Source organism: Rhinichthys klamathensis, unplaced genomic scaffold (assembly GCF_029890125.1).
Source record: "Rhinichthys klamathensis goyatoka isolate OS25496 unplaced genomic scaffold, OSU_Roscu_1.1 h1tg000068l_1, whole genome shotgun sequence".
NCBI lineage: Eukaryota > Metazoa > Chordata > Actinopteri > Cypriniformes > Leuciscidae > Rhinichthys > Rhinichthys klamathensis.
The window spans coordinates 2,279,936-2,306,468 of NW_026606611.1; the positions used below are offsets into that span (position 1 = coordinate 2,279,936).

The 26,533-nt window shown below is 37.8% G+C and overlaps 1 protein-coding gene across 1 annotated transcript; it reads right to left on the reverse strand.

The window, feature by feature from the left end:
* Positions 1 to 1,300: 1,300 nt before the first annotated feature.
* ssrp1a (structure specific recognition protein 1a) lies at positions 1,301 to 25,970 on the reverse strand. Its single transcript, XM_056250271.1, has 18 exons — positions 25,812 to 25,970; positions 25,183 to 25,238; positions 23,761 to 23,946; positions 22,907 to 23,012; positions 21,778 to 21,971; positions 21,602 to 21,702; positions 20,120 to 20,249; positions 15,515 to 15,618; positions 15,302 to 15,430; positions 14,466 to 14,687; positions 13,643 to 13,715; positions 11,567 to 11,696; positions 4,903 to 4,948; positions 4,677 to 4,812; positions 4,239 to 4,406; positions 3,442 to 3,542; positions 1,872 to 2,034; positions 1,301 to 1,791 (listed from the first exon to the last, which is right to left on the reverse strand). The coding sequence occupies exons 2-18, from the start codon at positions 25,234 to 25,236 to the stop codon at positions 1,723 to 1,725; spliced, it is 2,112 nt and encodes a 703-aa protein (XP_056106246.1). The 5' UTR covers positions 25,237 to 25,238; positions 25,812 to 25,970; the 3' UTR covers positions 1,301 to 1,722.
* Between the last annotated feature and the right edge of the window lie 563 nt (positions 25,971 to 26,533).

A 26,533-nucleotide genomic window follows, 5' to 3' on the forward strand; every position in this document is an offset into this window, starting at 1 on the left:
CCCCTTACATTTGTGAACAAGCAAAATAAAAAAAACTTCATTAAAACCTGCCAAAAGGTGAAACCTACACCTTCATAGACACACACACATATTTTGTTATGTACAGTTAATGTAATTTTAAATAAGATTACTAAAGCAACTCACAACATGTGCTCCTCTGACCATGTGCCAGAAAAGGACGTCCCACCTTGATGGTGACTCCCAAACCTTATTGGACTGTTCTTTGATACTTTTTCAAACATTCTAATTGGTCGCAATCGTTTAAAAAAAAAAGTACTGAACATAGGGCTTAAGAAAACTTTCCAGGCAACGCTGTGCCGTAGAGGGTTAAGAATGATTATATATATATTTTAAAATCAAGACTGAAAGTTGTCAGACTCAGTGATAGTGACGCTGAAGTCACGTGACCCGTGATGTAGTGAGTTTATAGCCTATGTTTAGCTTTCTACTAATAATGTAATGTAGTTTTTGATTTGGGACTCAAATGAGATGGACGATAGGTTAAAACTGCTAACGCTCTGTGGCCAATTTTATCTGCATATATGTAAGTCAGTGATTTTGCGTCAATTAAAGTTATTTTATGACTCTCTTTGTTCATCATTTAACAAGAAATCTGTTGATTTAAAAAAAAAGTTATTTATAACCTTGCTCTACTTCTAGTTTCTTATCCTGTTTTCCTAAGTGTTTTTTTGGTGTGATGTATGTATCCCGTTAGCTTTTAACTTCTGTCATTTGAACTTAAGTCTTAACAATGCATAAAAGCTGTTCATTTGTGAAGATTATCATGAATAAAACATGCAAGACTTATAGGTCTTTGTTGGTCAGTCTCACAGATCTTATTTTCTGCAATAATCCAAATAAATCCTGTTGGGTTTTTGTTGAGGGAACCAGGGTGATGCCGACTAACAAAAATATGTCATCACTTCAGCACTAGGGCAAGGCATGTTAAAACACACCTGCAAACGGGGAAATATTTTGTGGCGGGGAAATACTTAGTTCACTACGTTTTGTACACAGTCATTTCCCCACTCACTGGCGTATTTACTCAACAATCGTATATTCTTGAACACAAAGGTGTCACCAGCTTTTTGCACAGTTTAGAGCAGTGGTTCCCAACCCTGGTTCTGGCTGTACTACCAAATGCCAATTCCACTGAATAGTTCTTTAGACGGTTGACTTCAGCACCGCCTGAACAAGCCAGACATAGTAGGTCTTCGCCATAGAATAGAAAAATGTATTTGTATTAGAATTTTTTTTTTTTTTTATATGTAGGGTATACTTGAACCACACACACACATACTTAATCACTCACTGAACTTTTATTGCAAAACAGTGACTAACAATTTGATAGCTAAAAATACAAAACATGTTAATGAAATAAACAAAACATTTACTGAAGTGCAGTCTTTCCATTTTGAAAAAAGGCAAAAAATTGAAAATCCTCAACAAGTAGGTCTATCCACACTTCCCTGAATTATGACAGTCTACCAAAACCGGAGAAAAATAAAATAAAATAAAAACCGGAGAGTTTCTGGTGTCACTCTCAGAGGAGGGAAAAATGTTACCGGACTATTTCCAAGTTCTCAGTCTGAATGGAAAAATATGTGAAACGTGCGTGGAGCGCAAACAGCATGGGAGCAGAAAGTCTTGGTCCAAGTACTCATCAATTATTCATTTGTGAAACCTGAGATGTGGAAATGTCTTTGTGCTGTCAGTGTGACATCAGTCAGATCCTGACTCCTCTGAGCTGGCTGGTGTGGAGGCGGCTTCCTCTTCCTCATCATCAGAAGCCTGCAATAGATTAAGACAGGTTAAATTCATGCGAACCTAAATAACTGATAAACCCAAGAGGAAACGCATCATTCACACACCTTGCGTTTGCCGCTTCTGTCGTGGTCAGATTCAGATGAGCTCTCCTCGCTGGAGATGAACTCTTTGCTCTTAAAGCTCTCGTTTCCACCTTCTTTCTTTTTCTCCTTTTCCACTACACTCTTTTTCTTCGCTTCCACCTTCCCTCCTTTCTTTTTCTTTTCCCTAAAAGCAGAAGCGATGACTGTGTCAATATAATGCAGAGCTGCAAGTAACACTCATTTCAAAAGAACAAAGTTGATTTTCTTACATTAATATTAATTCACCTAGAACACATTAAAGGGATAGTTCACTTTGAAATACATTTTTGGTATGTTTTAGCTTACCTCAAGGGCGTTCAAGATGTAGGTGTCTTTGTTTCCGCAGAAGTTTCAACTTTGATATTTTTAGGTCAAACCGTTCTTGTCTGTCAGTCATATAATGCAGCTCTATGGGGTCCACCTCAAAGAGCATGCACAGAGAAGTCCAAATTAAACATGATTTAATGACTCGTAAATGTAAGTACACATTGATGGCCTAAGACACGAAACGAGCGGTTTGTGTGAGAAAACGAACAGTATTTATATCGTTTTTACCTGTTGTAACCACAGCCACGTCCAAGTGATCTGAGGGCGCGGGCGCTTCGGTCTTTGCACCGGAAGTGATCTCTCGCGCGTGTACGTCACTCATTGTTTACACAGAACAGAGATTGTAGGTAAGACGGCTAATTAAAATGGTACTAATTTGCGCTTATCCGGGATGTTTAAACCGTCGTAAAAGAAAACAATTGAAAAAATAAAACAATTGTATGAGTGACGTACACGCGAGAGATCACTTCCGGCGCAAAGACCGAAGCGCCCGCGCCCCTCAGATCACTTGGACGTGGCTGTGTTTACAAGAGGTAATAACGATATAAATACTGTTCGTTTTCTCACACAAACCGCTCGTTTCGTGTCTTAGGCCATCAATGCGTACTTACATTTACGAGTCATTAAATCATGTTTAATTTGGACTTCTCTGTGCATGCTCTTTGAGGTGGTGACCATAGACCTGCATTATATGACTGACAGACAAGAACGGTTTGACCTAAAAATATCAAAATTGAAACTACTGCGGAAACAAAGACACCTACATCTTGGATGCCCTTGAGGTAAGCTAAAACATACCAAAAATTTATTTCAAAGTGAACTATCCCTTTAAACTGATCAAAAGATTTCTCACATCTTTTGAACTTTCTACTCAAAGAATCCAGAAAATGTATCACGGTTTCCACAAAAATATGAAGCAGCACAACGGTTTATAACATTGATAATAATAAGAAATGTTTCTTGAGCAACAAATCAGCATATTAGAACAATAATTATTGTAATATTTCACAATATGTACATCAAATATATGCAGCCTTGATGAGCATTAAAAAAAAATGGTAATGTATGATTAATCTGCTGGGTTCTTGGTTAAAATGTAATATCTTGCCTGATACAAATTGAAGTTTAAATAAATGATATACAATACAGAGAATCATTTTACATCGTAAAGCATTTTTGCACACTAACAAAGTGCGTGTTTGAGATTTGGAGATAGTTGGCTCACTTAGAAACAGATGCCGCTCCTCCTCCCCCTCCACTCTTTTTGTACTCCTCCATGGCTTTTACATATTGTTTCTTGGCCTCTTCTGCTTTTTTGTCCCACTCCTGCGAAACACACAAGAGACAATTAGCTAAACATACTGCTGAATCATATAAACAACAAGTCGATTGACTATAACAGCATCAGTTTATGCTTCAATCATCTGTCTGCAGCACAATAAAACAAACCACAGACAAAGATTCAGTAAGTGGCTAATGAATGTATTCAGTAGTGCAGCAGTTACTCTGCATATGCAGGAAAGAAAGTAAATTGCCAGAAAACTACACTCCATGCATAAAACATGGAATTTGCCACAGAACTAAAGTCCATAAACAATGTGTTTTGATTGAGGAAGTCAGGGTTGTGCAATACGTTTTAAGAAATTAATGTTTTAATATGACCACCGATAATGGCACTGTAATATTTGCGTACTGGATGTTGATTGCCATTTTCCTAAAATCGAAGCTCAACACATTTTCACTCCAAAGGTGGCACAGACAGAAGCGCTTCTGAAGTGGCATTTGGGTGTTTTTACACAGACCGTTTGCATTTACACAGCATTTAAACCAGTATATTTTGAGACTAGGGGTTGAGGTGGGTCAGAACAGGCATTATTTAGTCTGCAGCATTGTATCTATACACTCAGTAAATGAAATGATATACTAAATATATTTTCATCCCTTATTTTACTTAATAGGGATTGTGCAGACTTTCTGGTTATTGGTGTGTGTGTGTTTGTGTGTGATTTTAATGCAGCGGACCTCTTTCCGGTCTTTGCCCAGCAGCTTCCACATTTCTCCAGCCTTCTTGGAGATTTCAGTAACTGATATCCCAGGATTCTCACTCTTGATGCGTTCTCTGTTGCCGTTCAGCCACAGCATGTAAGCGCTCATCGGCCTCTTAGGAGCAGCTGCGTCTTTCACCTTTTTCTGTTCGCCACAGAGAGAGGAAGTGAGGTTTAATAAAGTGCACAAGTTGGGGTAACGTGGGTTTCGTTTTCTGATGCCAGTAAATGTATTAAGGTTTTTCACAGTGATGTTTATCGTGCGCAGTTTTACCAAACAAGAACAAACAGGCATGGTGTCAAAAGCACCACTGTGCATCTCTCTGATGTCTTTAGTCTTTAAGACATACTGATATTTAATGTAAAAACTGATATTTCAGATATTAGTGACAAGTTGCAAAAAAAGGTCCAAGACCTCTCTCCGTGGTTTTCTCTCTTTCTTCTCTTTCACCACTTTCTTGGGCTTCTTTTCAACTTTTTTCTTCTTTCCTTCATCTTCACTGTCACCATCCTCTCCCTCGCTGACACTCTCTGAAGCGTTACTGTCATACCTGCACACACACACACAACATTATATTGTTAGAGTAAAAGATTGACAAATCATCTAAAAATCAAGAAAAGAAAAGTTTAAAATCCCTTACTCTTCTGGGACGTCGTCATCCTCTTCTCCAGGGTTGAAAGACTCATCTACAGGAAGATATTAGATATTAACTACTATACAGAATTCAACATATTCCACTAACAGCTTACAATTTGAGTTTCCATTACTTGACATGCAGAATACTTCTTAAATCTTCTAAAAATTACTTTTTTTGGGGTAGCTTTTATATGATCATTTTGTAATTATTTTATACTGTACTCTTCATAAATTCATTTGATTGCATGATTTCATTTTGTATTTGAAAGTATTTATATTTTATTGAAATAGCGCATTAGTGCCCGCCCACTTTTTAAGTGCCGGCGCCTACACGTCATGAAACAAGCGCGCTCTCCACAAAAACACTTATGTGCACATTTATCTAGGTTAACATTAGAGCGAGCGGACTTGTAAAGTTGCTACTACTTCCATGTTTAAGTGATGAGACATATTTGAGGTCGATTAATGATAGGCGAAAGTTTGGATTTCCTGCCGTTAATGATCTGCCCCTCACGGACTGCGTGATTTCGCCACTTCCTGTGGAATATTTTTTCTGCGACTAACCGACTAATTTTGGTCGACCAAACCTCTTCTAGTCGACTAACGGTTAGTCGAATATTGGGGGGCAGCCCATATATATATATATATATATATATATATATATCAGTGTTGTAGTCGAGTCACCAACTGTCAAGTCTCAAGTCCCAGTGTTCGAGTCACCAAAGAAGAGTCCGAGTCGAGTCACCATTACCTGAGTTCAAGTCCGAGTCGAGTCTCGAGTCCCGTGTTCGAGTCCGAGTCGAAATTATATAGGCCTACACTTAAGCCAAATCAAGCAACATTTTTCAGGCACTCTTTCTTGCAGCTAGAAATGTGTATGATATCACTAGAATTGCCTTTGACCTTAGTTCAAATCATTGTCAGCTGTGGCACGATTATATTTATTTAATTGTTTAAATACATTTTTGGATGATCAGTCAACTGGAATGGATAAAGAAAACAAAAAAGAAAGCCTAATTGGACAGAGGAGGAGAAATGCATTCTTCTTGACGAATATGGTAAAAGAAAAACAATTTTGAAATTTTGAAAAGCAAACTAAATCCCAATGTAACTGCGGCAAAAAAACAGAAAATGCAGTGCTATAAGCAGTTGTAACTCCGCAGGAAAAGAGTGGTTGCGATGTGTGACATAGTTAAGGTCGCCGTCTAGTTTGTTAGCTAAAATAAACATAATTGTGTTATTGTATGATAAGTGTTATTGTATGACTTTGGCTCAGCACCAGCCATAGCACGAAAGCACAGTTTAAATCTGGCAGTTCTGTCACGTCACTGTACGTTCGCTCCTTAGTGGTCAGCTCAGCTGCTGCAAAGCGTGCCAAAATCGAAATTGCTGATTAGATGTAGAGGAACTTATCTAGTGTTAAATGAGTGTTACGTTATCTCTCTCACAAGAGTGCAGCGTAAAGTGAGTGACGTCAGTGAGTGTGTTGTCAAGCAAGGAGAGCGAGCGGTAGCAGTGTCTGTGAGGGAAAAAATAGATCATGGCCGGTCTAGCACTCCGAAACAGAAAAAGTGTAACATCTTATATCAAATTTTTATAACCTATTTAGTCAGAAACAACGTCCTTCATTTGATGAATGCTCAAATCCGATTTTATATATTCTCAAGCCCGAGTCCAAGTACTAGTCATCAGTCCGCGAGTCCAAGTCAACAAGGTGCTGAAAGCATTCTTTAGAAATGTTGGCCCATATTGATAGGATAGCATCTTGCAGTTGATGGAGATTTGTGGGATGCACATCCAGGGCACGAAGCTCCCGTTCCACCACATCCCAAAGATGCTCTATTGGGTTGAAAACCGGTGACTGTGGGGGCCATTTTAGTACAGTGAACTCATTGTCATGTTCAAGAAACCAATTTGAAATGATTCGAGCTTTGTGACATGGTGCATTATCCTGCTGGAAGTAGCCATCAGAGGATGGGTACATGGTGGCCATAAAGGGATGGACATGGTCAGAAACAATGCTCAGGTAGGCTGTGGCATTTAAACGATGCCCAATTGGCACTAAGGGGTCTAAAGTGTGCCAAGAAAACATCCCCCACACCATTACACCACCACCAGCCTGCACAGGAGCGACAGTGCACGAGAGAGACCGAGTGTCCAAGAGCGCGCTCGAAACTGTGCGAGAGATACCGATTGTGTCTGCGCGCGTGAGACACCGAGTGTGAGCATTAGTAAATTGCATTAGTAAATTTGTACATACTACATAGTAATATATAATTACTATATAAGAGGCATGAAAGTTCGATTAATGGACTCCAATAATCAGTATACAAACGTCTTGTTTTGAACTATTGTTTAGTAAGTAGAAATAATTCGAGCACATAAACTTTCATATGGAGGATTAAATAGATTCAATTTATGCAGTTAGACTTCACAACTAATCACTGACACTGTACCACAACATTTTACATTTCTTAAGCGTCAAATAACAATGACTCTGAATTTCATGCATTAATCAAACTTCCATAGTGCAGTTCTGCCTTGACATGTTCTCATTTGGTTACATTCTGCTATGGAATATTTGTTTTTTATTGATTGTATATTTTGGGCGTTTTATTCACGTCCATTATGCAGGTACAATGCAACTAGTTTATATTTTTGCTTCGTAAAATATATTTACACAATGTAAAATGTCAAATAGTGCCCTGTTGAAGTTTTGCTACATTTTCTTTATTTTTATTTATTCTTTAAGGAGATGCACTGAATTTTGGTGAATAAGAGGACCTGTTTTATTTTGATGCACATAGTTGTACATTAGCAGGAATGTAACACAATATGGATGTGAAAGCAGTTATAATTAGCCTATGTGACAATACAATTTGTTTTGGTTAAAATAAACAAACAATCGTGATAATTAATCGTGATCTCAATATTGATCAAAATAATCGTGATTATCATTTTGGCCCAAATCGTGCAGCCCTACTTCAACTGTTCAATTTTGGTGAGCTCTTGCAAATTGTAGTCTCTTTTTCCTATTTGTAGTGGAGATGAGTGGTACCCGGTGGGGTCTTCTGCTGTTGTAGCCCATCCGCTAGTGTTGCTTTCGTCAACGAAAATTATGACTAAATATCGTCGTCAACGAACCTTTATCACGTGACGAAAACGAGACGAGACGTAAATGCTGGTCATGTGACAATGACTATAATTAAATGTATAATGCAATATCGTTGACGAATAAAAACGAGACTAAATGTGGTTTACAAAATAAAAACTATTCAAAAATGTCTCTTCATTTTCGTTGACCAAAATGAGACGAAATGTTATTTAACGATATTTCGTCTCGTTTACTTGCATTATTATTATTATTATGCAGCATTTGTGTTTCCTGTGTCACTTCAGGGGCTGCACCAGATCGCACTGCAGGCAACTTCACATCCTCAAGCCCCACTCGCGGTATTATTTAGAAGATGCAGCAGCGCGAGTAACGGCTGTTTCACACATACTCCATGTGTAGTGCGTATGCGGTGCGTGTCGCGGTGTGTATGCAGGAGCAGAACGCGCTATTGTGCTTTCACATGTGCTGCGTTTGCAGTGCGCAACTGATCTACGGCTGTACCACAATCACAACATTTATTCTCTATTTTTTATTTCAAATCAATATTTTTAGCCTACATCCATTATGTCGTGTTGTTGAGGTACTGTGTAGATCTCTGCTCTGCTGTTATGCACGCACCGCTCCTGGAGCGCATTGCCGGACCGCATCCGCGTGCGGTGTGAGCGCTCTAACCATAGGCTCTAACCTATTAACATGGGTGCGGGGGAAAATACGCACCACATACGCACTGCAAACGAAGTATGTGTGAAACAGGCGTTAGCATAAACGACAACAAACAAAGTTAAGTCTGACAGAGAGAAAGGGATTCGTCTTTGGGAGAAAAAGAAGAAATGACATTTGGAGAAACTTTCATTTCATCATGTGTGTAGGGTAGGCTACTTCTAACATGTTTGGTTGGTAAAATAAATATCAAATCAGAGCGTCTTCCATGTCTGGAATGGATGTATTCTTGAGTCTATAAGGTAACAATAATATAATAAGATAACTATAAAAAGATAAGATTGTTTGAAATGGGTTTGGCAAAAAGAACATTTTGGTTTTGTCTATACTACTAGTTACTTATACTATATTGACTGGGTTAAATAGAATTGCATTACTAAAAAGAGACTAAAATACAATTTTCGTCGACTAAAACTAGACTAAAATGTCATCAGTTTTCGTTGACTAAAACTAGACTAGACTAAAAAGAGTATGAACGTGGCTAAAACTAATAAAAACTTAAATGACAGCTTGACACAAAGACTAGACTAAAACTAAAATTAAAACAGGCCGCCAAAAACAACACTACCATCCGCCTCAAGGTTGTGCGTGTTGTGGCTTCACAAATGCTTTGCTGCATACCTCGGTTGTAACGAGTGGTTATTTCAGTCAAAGTTGCTCTTCTATCAGCTTGAATCAGTCGGCCCATTCTCCTCTGACCTCTAGCATCAACAAGGCATTTTCACCCACAGGACTGCCGCATACTGGATATTTTTCCCTTTTCACACCATTCTTTGTAAACCCTCGTCTAGCCTAGTTGTCTGGCACCAACAACCATGCCACGCTCAAAATTGCTTAAATCACCTTTCTTTCCCATTCTGACATTCAGTTTGGAGTTCAGGAGATTGTCTTGACCAGGACCACACCCCTAAATGCATTGAAGCAACTGCCATGTGATTGGTTGATTATATAATTGCATTAATGAGAAATTGAACAGGTGTTCCAAATAATCCTTTAGGTGAGTGTATATCAGTCCCTCCAGTTTTTCGCGATTCTGCGATCGCTGAATACAACGCAAAATCAACAAAATGTCGCATTTTTTTGAGATCCTGCATAATTCCTAATTTAACCGCAAAATAATCACAAAAAAAAAAAAAAAAAGACCTCACAAAACATTAAATTATAATCACCCAATTGAAATATCTCTAGTTAATTAAACTTTCAATGCATTTTTACGTGGGTACAGATGTTGCGCACGCGTGATGTCTGTGAGCGGTCTGTCAGAAACATGGCGAAAGAAAAAGCGTCTCTCCTGCCCTCTCACATAAGCGCCCAGGCTTTCATTGTGCAGTACGGCAAACTTATTAACGAGTTTAACATGATTGAATGACATAACAAAAAGTATGATATGCTCGATGGTACTAAAAAGAATTATTAAAAGCGCAGTATACCGTGAAAGAGAACTAATTTCAGCCAGTCGAGTGACAGTCTGTCTCTGACTGCAAGTGTGTGTGTGTGTGTGTGTGTGTGTATGTGTGACTGACTGACTGACTGCGTGTCACCGCCTGTCGGCCTAGTTAGAATATTGAATTCTCTTTATAGCGCTTGAACAAATACACATAGCTACAATTACTTCAAAGTATTCATGTTGGCAAGTATTTACGTAAAACAATCAGTAATAACTGATTGGGACGTTTGTCATTACTGTAGTAGGTCTTAAAGTGACAGTAACCTAATTTACCTGCTGTTGTTAATGTTAATCAAGCAACAACAATAGGCTACAGCACAATAAAAAAAAAAGAATTTGATTAGACCAAATAAACAAGCTTTATGCATTTTGTTTGTGATTTGTGTCATGTATGACTATTGTGCATCTGACATAATACTATAATGGTAAATGTGATGTCCTAATTATAAAATATAAAAATCGCAAATTTTTTCACAAATTTCTGGAAATTACCACCACAAAATCAGTCATTTTGATTGCAAAAATCACATAAAAAAATCGTTAAATCCTGGAGGGACTGGTATATACTCTTTTGGTAGTTTAACAGCTTCTATTGTTCTTCTCATTTGGAAGTCGCTTTGGACAAAACATCTGCTAAATGATTAAATGTTAATGTAATTGACAACTTACTGAACTGATATTCAGTTTAAATATGACGTAATCTTTAACTGTGCCCCACATTTTGCGTACCACACGGTTTCCCACCATTACAAAAAAAAAAAAAAGACGATTTTTATATCATTTGGGCTTTTTACAGCATAAAGGGATGACAAGTAAATCTCAATCAGTTAATATTTACACAATGGCAGTGTTGACTGCATTCGTCAAGCTCAACCTTCAACCCAGTTACCATAAGTAATAAGATCAAACTACGGTAATCATTTTCTTTAAATATTTGTTTGAATTTATAGGAAATAAGTTAAAGGGTTACAAAAGATTATATTTAGAAAAATATGGGTAACCAAACAGTTGATGGACCCCATTGACTTCCATAGTATGGAAAAATATACCATGGAAGTCAACGGGGACCATCAACTGTTTGGTTATCGACATTCTTCAAAATATATTCATTTGTGTTCAACAGAAGAAAGAAACTCATACAGGTTTGGAACAACATGAGGGCGAGTAAATGATGACAGAATTTCCATTTTTGGGTGAACTATCCCTTTAATTGTTCCAAAATGTAGCACCTACCTACCCAGTACTTTTTCTCTCTCTCAAATTTGTTCAAATTTGATGTTTTACCAACAGAGGATCACAAGCAATATTTTCTAAAGGTTAAGCACCTATTTAATGTATCGAAAAATAAAGTTGGCATTTTGTGTTTAAGTTGTGGTGTGTCATTACCGCTATCGCCCTCGGATTCATCGCTGCCTTCTCCCTCCTCTCTGATCTTGCCCTCTTGTTTCATCCTCTCCAAGTAAGCGTCATGCTGGTCTTCATCAGAGTCACTGTAGCCTTCTGCTCCTTTCATGCCCTACCACACACAAACAGTTCGATAAATCATGTGAATCAACACATTACTGGGTATGCTGCTGCTGTCCATAGGAAGTTAATGTAGTGAAAGTGTCGCCATCAGGGGCACTTTAGTATAAACACACACGGAGTCTGGATCATAGAATTAGAGGTTCAAACGCTCTTCCTGCTTATTCCCAAGAGTGCAAATCCATCAACAGAATGGATTGTTTATTTAGTTAAGACCAGTTTCTTACTGCGCATTCATCCATGCGTTAAAGGAGAACTCCGGCGCAAAATGAACCTTTGGTCTAATTACACATTGTTACCTAGTCAACCGTTATCTGAGATTTGTTTCCATGATTATCGAATGTAAATAGTTTTATCTCTAAAAACAGTTTAGCCTATAAAGCTAGTATAACGCTAGTATATTGGGCATAGTGTAATGACAAATAAAAATTGCTTGTTAATACCACTAACAAGGCTCAAAATAGCCCCACACTAACACGGTAGCATAATGAGGGTCCCTACCTTCAAACCGAAGCATTGAGAACTTTGTCTTTTTATACGCGAAGTTGACTATGTATAAAATATCTTCTTATTAAACTGTCTGGACACTGACAAAGTTCTCAATGCTTCGGTTTGAAGGTAGGGACCCTCATTATGCTACCGTGCTAGTGCCAAAGGTTCATTTTGCGCCGGAGTTCTCCTTTAACGCTGCATACGTGTACATTTGGGTGTGCCCAGAGAAAAAGCTCCTAACATAACTTATTAAATTATAACTCAAATGACTTTTGGAACAAAACAAACACTAACACTCAGCCATCAGAACAAGCTCAACCTCAAGGAAAAAAGAAAATTAAGAAATGAAAAATAGATCCTGCGCATTAAGGCTGGGCCACATGTCAAATATTTACTTTATATTTCTTTTTTTTATTAAACAATACTGCAAATAATGTGCTGATTTTAATGCATGTCACATTTCCGTAAATCAGTTGTTTTATATACCGTTTCAGTTCACGTGATTCAATTCACATCACAGGTTGTTTCCATTCACTTTATAATGCGATTAAAGCAGTACTTGTGATCAAGTTAAGTCATAATTACTATACTGTGATTAAGCAGAGTAATCATATTCTACAGCAGTTACGGTTACTGATGATTTAATTGCATTACAAGACATGTAAATGTAATTGCATTTCTGCTCTGAACAAAGTGCCAATATGCCACTGCTGCAGATATATGACGTCTCACACTCAGGCGCCGGTTTGAAAGCATGGAGGAACAGAAGCCGCCACACTCATAAACATGCATGCGTTATACTGGTGTTTAAATGCTGTTTTAATACAATTTTGTATTGAAGGTTTAGTATTTTAATATATTTTAAAATGTAATTTATTCTTGTGATGGCAAAGCTGAATTTTCAGCATCATTACTCCAGTCTTCAGTGTCACATGATCCTTCAGGAATCATTCTAATATGCTGATTTGCTGCTCAAGTTATTAATGTTGAAAAATGTTGTGCTGCTTAAAATTGTGGAAACTGATACATTTTTCAGGATTAATCAAAAGGTTAACAAAAACGTATGTTTGGAAAATAATGTTTTGAAACATTATAAATGTCTTTAGTGTCCCTTTTGATCAATAAATGTGCCCTTGCAGAATAAAAGCTACATTCCTTTGCAAAATAAATAAATTAAAAATAATAAAAACCTTGCTGATCCTAATCTTTTAAACGGTAATTTCCTTCGTTTAGTGAAAAACTGTGTAGATAAAAAATGTATTTTTAGATAGATTCTTGCTCTAAATATAATTTGCTTTAAGGCGGCTTGACTTTTTCCATGCAGCAAATGCAGACATATAATTTTAAACTGGAATGCAATTAATTTTGATTATAATGCATAGACTGTGCATAATTCTTTTGTGCATTTTGGCTCAAACCGAAATGAATGTTTGAAACACAACATACCTCTTTAAATCCTCTGTTCTTGATGTTCAGTTTCTTGGCATTGACAAAGTCGAAAAGCTTTCCATATTCTTCCCTATATAAGACAGAAGAGACGTGATCATCATTTGTGAGGACTGGAAAGACTTGACGCTTATGCCTAGTTAATAATAACTCGTTACATTTATAAAGCGCTTTACATATGGAAGGGGGGAATCTCCTCAACCACCACCAAATGTGCAGCACCACCTGATGATGCGACGGCAGCCATATTGCACCAGAACGCCCACCACACACCAGCTTATTGGTGGAGAGGAGACAGGGTGATGAAGCCAATCAGTGTATGGGGATTATTAGGAGGCCATGATGGACAGAGGCCAAGGGGCAAATTTGGCCAGGATTACGGGTTTTACACCCCTACTCCTTTTTTTTGGAAGGACATCCTGGGATTTTTAATGACCACAGAGAGTCAGGGCCTCGGTTTAACGTCTCATCTGAAGGACGGTGCTCTTTGCCAGTATAGTGTCCCCGTCACTACACGGGGGCGTTAGGACCCGCACAGACCAGAGGGTGAGCGCCCCCTGCTGGCCTCACTAACACCTCTTCCAGCAGTAACCCGGTTTTCCCAGGAGTCTCCCATCCAGGTACTAACCAGGCTCAACCCTGCTTAGCTTCAGTGGGCAACCAGTCTTGGGCTACAGGGTGATATGGCTGCTGGTTAGGACAGGCTGCTGCAGATTGCAGAAATGTTGAGAAAGACATTCTCTCTTATGATTGAGAGATGAAGGACACTGCTGTCTGTGTTTTTTAGGGCAAGGTGTGATGATTTGTGGGTAATGTAGTTTACCTCTCAATGTTGCTGAAGGTGAACTGGTTTTTCTGCTTAGTCTCTATTTCAAAGTCAAAGGAGCGAGTGGTGGTTGTTCCTCTGGCGAAGTTAACGCAGGAGATCTCCTCGAAGCGCAGGTGAACCGGTGGCTTGTGCACATAGATAAAGCCTCTTTCCAGAGGATACAGCAGCCCTGAGCTCGCCTTGTACGCACATGTTATACACTGAGACCCGGAGTGACTACACACAGAGAGAGAGAGAGAGAAAAAGACTGACATCAGTAAAGACATTTCATTTCAAAACTTGATCTTGACACATTATGAATATGAGAACTACGGGTGGGCAATATAAGCAATTTATATCACAACATTTTGGGCAAACATTTTTTTGTTACTAATAACGAGGTCAGACAAGGAGGGCAACTTTATAGTAAAAACTGAAGTTGTAATTTGAATTGAAAGAGACTGTTTTTTCATGTTTAATACTGTAAAGCTAATTGCTTTAAAGCAATCTATTGTATAAAGCAATGCAAATAAGGCAGTGGCTATTTGCACTAAGTGAAAATAGCATATTTTCTTAGCAATAGATTCTATTTAAACTGTAAAAAGAGCACTATTTTCTTTGCAATAAGTGTAAATAGTAGTTAGATAGTAGTATTTATACTTATAAATAGTGGCAGATACTATTAGTTTCTTCAGTGTTTCCGCACCGTTGGCCCTAGTCGGACGCTGTTGTTGTTTTTTGGCCGATTCAACCAGAATAGAAATAATACTAGAATATCGTCCACCCCTAACGAGAAACAGAAAAACGCGGAGCATAATAACTTCAGAAGAGCATTTGCTTGTGAGCGTTACCCCTGGAAGTTTCCAGGCACTGTGATCTTCCTGTTGACCAGAGCCTTCATGACCCTGCTGACAATCTCATAGAGCGGACCAGACATGTTCTTACTGAGCTTCCCTTCAAAACGCTTCTCCACCTCATCCCTAGAGAGAAGAGAAACAGATGCCATCAGCAGAGCCAATGGAGGTCAACATCTGAGAGACAGACAGAAAATCCAGAGAACTTACTCGTTCATGTTGAGAGCAAGACTGAGGTCTTCATCTTTGGAGAAGAGGAGGATGAGGAAATGATAACGTGTCTGACCCTGCTTAATGGGCGGGTCGAGACTGATCTGGAAAATAAAAGGATCAAGACTGGGTCAAGAATAAACCGACTAAATAACCATGAAGCAGCCTTTTCACAAAGATTTACTGAGCTCATTATGAATAAACCTGTGATGCAACATTTAACCAGCAGGTGGCGGCAGCACCGACGCATTATTTAGCATGGGACACATTAGGTACATTTACATGCACTAGTAGTCGGAATGAATCCAATCTGATATCAGATTCAGGAAGTTCTATATGAACCCTAAATGGTGCAATCTGATTGACATTATTTACATGAGCACTGAGTATTTAACATCAAATTTAAGACATTTTAAGGGTGGGTTGCAACAATAAATATTATTAACCCTCTGGGGTTCCTCATTTTAGACTCACACTCAGGACCTTCGGGTCAAAAATGACCCGGAGGGCGGCATTAAGATACATTTTATTTGAGTAAAATCAATGAAATATATTTTTGTTCAATAATATTTTTTCTTTTCTTTTTTGGTGTTTTGAGATAATTTTATAATTTATAATTAATATTTATGCAATAATTAAGACCCATTTTTTCCCATTGAATATAATAGAAAATTTATATATATATATATAATTAAAAAAAATTTTTTATTAAAGCTGTATTTCATTTTAGAGTCAAGTCTAGACCTCATGAAAGCAATTTTTGAAATGAGATCGGAGCCATCTGGTGGACACACTGAGCATTTTTATCACGCAATAGCACATTTTTACCACTAGTGGATTTACAGCTCTCTGTAGAAACCTATGGTAGAAACACTCTAGTGATTTTTTCACATATTGTTTAATTTTTTCAGGTTTTTGATTTGAATATATAATAACAGATTCTCAAAGACTATATTTGTCATTTTTTTTAATAAAAAAAAAATAATAATAATTTGGTTGGTTTAAATGGTAATTTTAAGAGGCAGTTTTACTTTATAATACAGTCAAACCTAAACATTGCATTATAAAGAGAACAAATGGAAAAAAAATTGTCACCCATTGTTTTAAGAGATTCACCCCTTCACTGTTGTGTGCTTTTGTTCTGCATCCTGGCTGTTTTGTAGATTGTATGCACAAAAAAACTCTGTATTTTCACATTTTTGCCAATTTCCCATTCATTTCCTATGGGGGTCATTTTTGACCCGAAGACCCTGAGTGTGACTATTTTTTTTACGACCACTTAGACTTTTAAAATCCTTTCCCCAATTTTTTTGGGTGTTCATATACCAAGTACCAAAAAAGTCACCAAGTTTTGGACCATTCCGATGAAGCTACGATTTTTAACATTTTTTTATTTAAACGCTTCGGGTCATTTTTGACCCGAAGAACCCCAGAGGGTTAATCTTAAATCGAGGTTCATTTAATAATTCTGTTGCACCGAACTTTAAACTAGAGATGCACCGATTACAATTTTCTAGGCAGATCCCGATTTCCGATTTTTCCTTGAGTTTGACCTGCCGATACCGATTTTAGCCGATTCCGATTTCATTTTTTCAAACCACTTTACAGCACACACAAATATTTATTTTCTATCTTCTCTGTAATAGAACATTTTGCATAGAACTTTTTTTTAACAGATAATCGCTATAAAATAGAAATATATAAATTACTCCTGGTGTGGGAAATTCACACAGATCTAAAGTGCAGTGTTATGGAAGAACCATTTCCTTTTCACATCCAATATCCAACTAAAATAAAACACACACACACACACACACACGCCTATTGCAAACACTTGTACATCATTGGCAAGTTATATTTCTCAAACAGTTCTTCTCTCATCTGACACATGTCCAGCCAGGCTAAACAGGACAAGTGGAGCATGTGCAGGGAAACGATTGGGAAATAATAAAAACAAGTTTAAATGGGTAAATTTTCTATAAACGAGCTCCCGACGAGCTGGATGGCGCCTTGTATGGCAGACACCGCCGTCGGTGTATGAATGAGTGTGTGAACTGTGAATGGGTGAATGTGAGGCAAATGTAAAGCGCTTTGGTGGCCATTGGGTCTGTGAAAGCGCTATATAAATGCAGTCCATTTACCATTTTAAATATTTTTGAGTCTTCATTTTCTTTTCTAACATAGCCTAGCCTACGTCAGTTCTTAAAACACACCAGACATGCAAATTCTGTGCATTTTGGGCACTTTTTGGATGAAATCATATTTATTTTGTCCATCAAAAGTATGTTTTCACTTAAATTGAGCGCAGCATAAATAGACTCGGCGCCGAAACCCGCGCTTCACCGCTGCTCACGCGCCGCTCCTGCTCGACGCTCACGCGCTGCTCCGGCTCCCGGTGTGAATGAACTCACTGATTAACATGCACGCCGAAGAAAAAAAACGCGCTGCTCCCGCTTGCCGTGTGAAACGGCCGTAATTCATGAGGTTTCCTACATGTGCGCGTTCCGTGAGCACGTGTGATGCTGATGTTGCGCAATGTTAATCATGCGGCGCCCGAGTGCATTTGACCGGCATAAAATCGGATTATGTCAGACTGACCGGCCGGTCGCCGATCATGGCCGATCACGTGAAAATCGGCCGATTCCGGTCACCAGCCGATCAATCGGTGCATCTCTACTTTAAACCTTGTTTTAAACTAAGCAACTTTACATTTAAACCATCATTTTGATCCTGGATTTAATTTACATTTAAGATAGATTAACTTTAATCCTGTTGCTCCATAACTTTAAACTCAGATTTAAATCTCGATTATGGATTCATTTACAATATAAAATATCTGGCTGATTGAACAAAGACAAAAATGGTATGTATGGCAAGAGATCTCAGAGAGGCGTTTATTAAAAATAAAAATGAAAGCGCATCGAGCCGGCAGTGAGCTTGCGCCTGCTATCGAGTCCGGGATGCAGATTCGTCACTCATCTCGGTGTCGGACAAAGAAAAAAATATAGGAATGTTTATTATTGCCAGCAGAGGTGATGATGAGGTGAGCTAGTTTCTCATGCTCGCTCCACGCGTGTCGAGCGGTCACAAGCGGTGTGTTTGCGCTCTGGAGAAATGTCAAAGGTTTCTATTTACAACGTGTTTTTGCAGCGTTGATCAATGTAGCCAATCACAAACATTGATGTGAATTTCTAGCCTGGAGTCGGCCAGAGCTACTAATGTCAAGAGTTTTTGGTGGTCAATAGAAAAGGAAATGGAACATTAATATTGTTGCAATGGCGAAACCATCATGGCGAAGAACATTAATCATAAATGGAGGTTTAAAATCACAGGTTAGAATTCTAAACCTAGATTTGTTCATCTGTGTTTAAAATTAAGTGGTGCAACAACTCGATTTAAAATAAAAACCAGATCAAAAAATCCTTGATTAGCTTTAAACTTTGATTAATTTAATCCATATTGGTGCAACCCACCCTAAGAATATTTATAATCACAATATAAATAAACCTTTACGTTAACGTATACTTTAATCATAGCTGTCAACAATTGGTTTTCAAAATCCGGGAGATTTGTGTGTGTGTGTGTGTTTTGGGGGGGGGAGGTGTGCTCGCTTTCAGGTTGAGCTTTCCACGACTGCGCAACTGGGGTGTAGGTTGCCAGGTTGAGATGACAAACGGGTTGAAATTGTATATGATGTGTGGATTGTGTGAATATAATGCATTTAATACAAGATCTGGCAACTGGTCAACATTACACAAACATATTGGTCCGATTATTCATAAAGGAGTTTGGGCCATGCAAATTACGGGAGTTTCCCGGGAGAAATAACAAACCGGGAGGGGTCCGGGAGATAGGGCTAAAAAAACGGGAGAAACCCGGGAAAAACGGGAGTGTTGACAGGTATGCTTTAATGCTCTGCCATGACGGTTTAAGCTTGACGTCGACTAGTCGCTGATCACGGCCTATAGAGGGCGCAACAGGATAAAGCTTTGAAGTCCACTTTTACACTGTTTCCAGCAGTTAAAATGACAAATTATTGCATACTCCACTACATATGTTTGATTATACTATCTGGAGCTTATTGTACACGCAAATTATTCGCTGCTCAAAAGGCGCTGCTGCATTGTAACACACACACACACAGTAGCTCGCACATCACACGCAGATCATGAGCACACAGGATCATTCAGGTGCGCAGAAAGGTATTGTCAACACTGCTCTGTGATTTATCAATAAAATAGCTTAGAAACTGAAACCTTCTAGCATATACTTCTTAGTAACTAAAACACACAGCTTCACTATTTAGTAGACGCTGCCAGATCAGCGACTAGTCGACGTCCACTCGACTTTAAATCACATAAATGTCGACTAAAAACAGTCTGAAGTTGTTCAACTTGCGTACGTTTGTTTTAATATAAAATGTACACGGCCCCTTCCAAACAGTTCGAAATTTCAGTCAGATCAAAATTGCGATGTTTACATTAAGCTTTTTCAGTCCGAGTGGCCATCAATCTGATCAACGGATTATTTTGACAAGTTAATGTAGCTATTGTTGAGTTTCATTTATCTCTGGTGGGGAGGAGCACATAAACACACACAACTCACCACAAAGAACATCTGCCTCTGGTCCTTGTGTGGCAGCAGGAAGAGACGCAGGACAGTGGTGTAGGGGATCTTATAGTCAAAAGTCTTGCCATGCAAGTGCAGGAAGGAGGGGTAGATACGAATATCATACCTGAAAGAAAAACACTAACTGAGCCAAACAAAAGACTCATATACACGTGCATCACTTAAGAGACACGCAGAGCTCCAGACGGTTGCAATGCAGTTTCATTTGGTGTAACAACATTCAAAATCAACTAGTCAGTCAGCCTTCAAGGGATAGTTCACACAAAAATGAAAATTTTGTCATAATTTACTCACCCTCATGATGATCATAAGACTTGTTTTAGAAACATAATTGCTTGACGCTTAAAAACGAACCTTGTTGGTTCTCGCACACCAAGCAAGCGTATTTTATCTTCTATTTGCAAATATTTGCCATATTTGATTATCTTCTATTTGCCATATTTGATATATATATATATATATATAAATACACACACATGCATGTATATTTAAGAAAAAAATATTATTTATATATAAAATATTTATATTTATATAAATGATATATAAATCTATATACAGTATATACATGAAAATATTTCTTAAATATATACAAGCATGTGTGTGTATTTAAATATATAAAATAATTATACACAGTGCACCCACATATATTATGTAAAAAAAAACTTATTTTGGACGTGATTAATCACGATTAATCATTTGACAGCCCTATGTAATATGTAACGATGAAGTTTGCAGTGGCTTCATAAAAGCACTATATAAATGAAGGTGACTTGACCGATACCAAACTGCGCATTCTCACTCTCTCTTCTCTCGGACAGCAAAGTGACACACACCCGCCTCCTCTCACTCTCTCGTCTCATTCGCTACCGTTGAATAGTGCTTGCATTGCGTGTAATTTTACTCATTCGCGCAGGTTTCACGCTCAGACTATTCATTTTCTATTAAGAATTAAATCACTTAATTTTTTACATTTGATTACTTTAATACATTTCTTTAGTATTTCTTACCTGAATACTACTGTTAGACCCACCTGAAAAACTTAAAGCCATGTTTATTTATTTTGTCTCTTTATTCTATTGTATTTATTTGTGCTATGATTTTCAAAAATTTTTTCTTATTATTTTACTACAGACTGTTGACTTGTCTTTTTCTTGTAAATGTAGTTCAACGATTCAAATAAAGCTGTGTGTAAGCTATTACAACAAATTCCTAAATAATCAAAAAAATGCTAAGATAAATGATCTGTATGGCAGTTTTCCCTGTGGTATTGAAAATGGTATCGAATATCGATTTTTTTTTTTTTAAAGTATCGTATCGAAGTTGGAAATTCCAGGATCGTGCCAACACTAGTTTGGAATGACATGAAAGTGATTTTCATGTTTGGGTGAACTCCCCCTTTCACAACTAGTCAACCATTCTGGCCAAAGATGTGTATGGTCTTAACAAAAGACAACTTGCCTTCCTCTCGGCGTAAGGCACTGAAGTTCTTTAAAGATACACACGGCATCTCCAGTAGCTTGGATGACGTCTGCCTTTGAGAGGACATTCTGAGCGAATGCCTACGTCAGAACGAGAGAGAGATCATCAGCATCAACTGGTCGCAAACCGACAAACACATTCACATACACACGCACCTCCACGGGGTCTGTGCCGTCGTCTCCAGTGTTGGGCGGGACATAGAAGCGGACCTCCATGAGTGACACCTCCGCATCATCGTTCTGATGGAACTCCACCGTCACCTCGTTCTTTCCCGTTGCACACTGGGATACGCTGGACAGCGGGATCTCAAAGACAGGACTTTCGCTCACCTCAAATGACAGCAGAGACCCTGAGCACACACACACACACACACACACATAAGTAACCACAGCAACATTAGTGTTTTTTTGATTGGCCTAGCTCTTATTTCAGCCTCACTATCTTAAAAGCAGATTTTTTTTTAGTATACCGTTCAAAACTTTGGGATCAGGAAGATTGAGAGAAGTCTCAAATCAAGCCTGCATTTATTTGATAAAAAAAAATACACTGAAAACAGCAAAACTGAAATATTTCTACAATTTAAAAGAATTGTCTTCTATTTTAATATATTGTAAAATGCAATTCATTTCTGTGATGCAAAGCTGAATTTTCAGCATCATTACTCCAGTCTTCAGTGTCACATGATCCTTCAGAAATCATTCTAATATGCTGATTTTATGATCAGGAAACATTTATTATTATCAATGTTGAAAACAGTTGTACTGCTTAAAATTTATGGAAACACAAGCAAAGTTTTCCAGGATTTGTTGATGAGCAAAGTTCAGAAGAACATCCTTGATGAATACATTTAACTTTAAAAAAAAAAGAAAAAAAAGTTACTGACTTTTTTTTAACCATCTTTTCTACAGCAGTTGAATATTTTGATGCCCGAGGAGATATTTATTGGGAATATGTTTTGAAAAATCCAAATAAACATATAGTGGAGTTGTGTATTGGAATATATAGGTACCATATTGTAATTGGCCAATAAGTTTATCACCATCAGTAGATATTGTTGGTATCCATCTACAGTACTGTATATTAAATTGCACAATGCTCACTAAATTTTCATGTTTAAAATAATAATTTAACAACAATTTTGACATTACAGAACTTTTAATATCAGTCATTGAGTTATCAGTCACATTCAGTTATCAGCCATAATATGAAAATAATTAGCAGCTTGCCATCAGACAATTTTAATTTCATGAATTACTAGTAGCATGTGTAGATAGGTGTGTGTACCTGAAAATTTGGCGGTGCCCCAATTCCAGCCCTTCACACACATATCCTTCTCTGCCAACTCCAATTTGTAGTTCGCTTTGAAAAACGCTGAGATTTTCTCAAAATCCTACGGGAGGGGGGAAGCAAAAAGGAAGGAGAGAGCAAGAGAAGGAAGAGATAAACAGAGTTAATGCCTCACTTCCCCTGACTCGCTTTCTCATCCAGCCCTGGGTTCATTAATAAAGAGAGTTGGCAGCGGCGCTCGGCCCGCTGGGACGGTGGAGGTGTGTGTAATCCGGCCGGAGGCTGATGTGGAGCACGCTCAATCAGCCAGTTTATTTATCCAGCACTGCACAATCGCTTCCACATGTCACTCCACCAGGTGTGTGTGTGTGTGTGCGTGCGCTAATGAGCTTGGCACTGGGCGACAGAATCCCATCACTTTAACATTACACAAACCAGCATTCCCTGATCCTCAAAATATTGCCTTTTTTCCCTAAATATGAAGACAATGACGATGCTGGTTCAAAGTTAGCTGTTAAACAACACATCTAAATACACAGCAAACAAATACACACTCATGTCAACTTTGTCTATGTTACATGTAACAGATTCTTCCGGAGTTACGGTACACTGCTTAATAATAAACACCACACACACACACACACAATGACTTCATACAAACACACACATACAGAGCAAATCCATTATATAGGAGGCCAGTGATTAACCCCGGGAGAAAAGCATTCCTTAACATCTTGAATTACACACACATTCCTTTGACAGAAGAAAAGACACATTATAGCATTAAAGTATGTTACATTTATGGATATGCAGCTCTGATCAGTCAACTATTGTTTGCCCAACACACTCACTGTGTCTTTGAAGCCGTCGTATTTGTAGATGTGTCCAGTGCTGGTGACCAGTTTGATCCCGTGACCCAGGCAGACCCGACGCCACTGCGCGGCAGAGAGTTCGGGCCCCGGGATACTGTCCACCTTCCCCGTTTTGTGGCTTTTATAGACCACAGACTGCTTGCTGAACCTCAGACGGCCATCGTTCTGACAACAAACACAGACAGAAAGAAATGTGTGGAGAGCAATTAATTATAGATCATTTACTATGCTTCTGATGTTATTCTGTACGGTGAAATAACCGCATGTATATTACATATTTTCTGTACATTCTTCAATGTTTCCATCTAAAGACAAAGCTAGCAGGTTCCTGAGTAAGTGTGTTTGGAAGGGCACATTATTGCTGTAAACAGCATGCAAATTGTCTCAATGCATTGACAAATGTATGCAACACTGCACAATGCATACTTCTGTGTATTGATTTTAACCCTGACATATGAAATAGTGAGAAAACTCATATTTTGGAAGAGTTTATTGAACATTTAGACAAAATATTAAAGACTTTAAAAACGTTTTATATCCTATTTGTTGTTGATTGTGAGAATATGGAACCCACACTCGAGGAATGTAAAAAAAAAAAAAAACACACCCTTTTAATTCAGAGGCCGAAACTGAGCAAAAATATGCAATTCGCTGCAGTATTTACAGGACCAAAAAGTTTGACGAAATTCTGAACGGCTGTAATGTAAATCAACGAGATCTTTGTAACACTATAGCAGACTTCCATAAAATGCATATAAATACCAGTTGTTAGTTGTCACTATTTAGATGTCTCAGTAAAATGATATTTAAATGCTTAGTTTTTGATCAAAGCACTGTAGTTTTTACTGTGGGGGCAAAACATATAATGACGATTGATAGATGAATAAACAAACGTTCCTCAAAATCAAATCATATTTGATACTTACATTTTAACATGCTTTTTCTAAAAATTGATATCTGGATAATTTAGTAGGAGTTGCTTCAGTCCAGTAAGTGTTCATCTTGAAATACTACTAACAATATAAATGTTTTTCTTAAGATTTCACAGCTTAAGGACACATGTATCACATCTTGAAAGATGTGCATTTTTACAATTATACTAAAAGGCCTTTTGTATGCTAAAAAAGTATGAACTACAGACGGCAGTAGATTGTGTACAACAGATTTTTCAGCAAAGTTTTCATCGTGTTGATAATTTAGAGGCCTTTGAAATGTGTATCAAAAATGAAGCTTTATTAGGGTGGAGATAGTAAGCAGTATTCAGTAGAGTGCAAGTATTCTAATCTAAACACAGCCATGTTCTGGTGAGGAGGTGAAAGGTCAAACTGCGACACCTAGGGGTCACTCCACTGTTTGCTGTGTGTTTTTTTCCATCTTCGAGTGAAAGTTAATGTCACCTACCCAAGATCCCTTCGACTCTTGATGGATGTCATTAAACTCCAGAGTGTCTCCCATCTCTGTAAAATATAAATATTAATATCAACACAGAAATAACACAGGAACCGCATACTACTCGTACTATTTCTACCATTGGAAATGTATGGTTTAAAAAGTAGTACGAGTAGTATACTAACATGCGGTTCCGAATTCAACACGCATTCATAAAGAGGTGATTGATATCAGTTAGTCTTGCTCTGAAGGCTTTAATTCACTTCTTCACGAGCTGTATTGTGTGTCCAATCATATTCAGAATGGGAGTTGCTAGTGTTTCTCCCTCATCAGTGGTCGTGTCTCTAACTTCCTGAGCTGCTTAAGTTACGTTACCTAGACAGCATTTTGTTCATCGTGCGTTTCAACCTATTTTTTTTACAGTCTATGGTTTTAACAGTTGAATTCTAGAGATAATTTCAGGGGATGCGAAAGCGCTAATGAGGACATAACATGCTGTCTATGTAGGAAAGCTCGCTGTGTTTTGGGACACCACCACCAGTGTTCGCACACTGCAGTACATGTGGAGCGGGCGAGATTCATTCAGCCGGCTTGATTTAAGATCATCATCAGTACATTACACAAACGTATTTAGCACTTACTTTGGGTGAAGACCGATTTTATGAACGTATAAGCGTGTTTCCCGGTGTTGAAGAAATTTGATGAAAACACAAATAACTGCAATGATCAAGCTCTTCTATTCTCCTGTTTCCCGCGTCAAACCTCCGGGTTCTGAAGAAAGACAGTAACCCGGAAGAAGTGTTGAAGGGTCACGCGTTTCCATGACTCCGCACTCACATGTTCCTGACATTTTAAAAATATTTTTCAGAAAATATTTCCCGTAAAAACTAATTTGCTTTAATGACTATTGTATTATATATTTTAAATTTCGAAAGTAAAAATACATTTAAAATGTGGTTATAAAAAGATAATCTATTCTGCATATATAATTAGCCTTGATTGTAACTTAACGAAATAAAATATTTAAGCTCATATAATTAAAAACACGTTTAATATTAAAAAGGTGTTATTAATAGGCTATGAAATAATACAAAACTGCTTAATTAAATTAAATTAAACCTCACATAATAATAATAATACTTGAATATTAAAATAAAGTCTGTATTCGTTCCCTTCCCTTACATCTTTGACGTGCAACTGGGTGGGTTTCTAAATGCTGAATAGTTTTGTACAATAAATGTTTAATAAACATGACTTTAGTTTTTTTCTTAATAAATGCCCATTTATAGCCTAACCACATTAGCTACCTAAAAGTTAAAGATAAAATAATCTTTCTACGCAACTTTATCCATGTATTTTCATT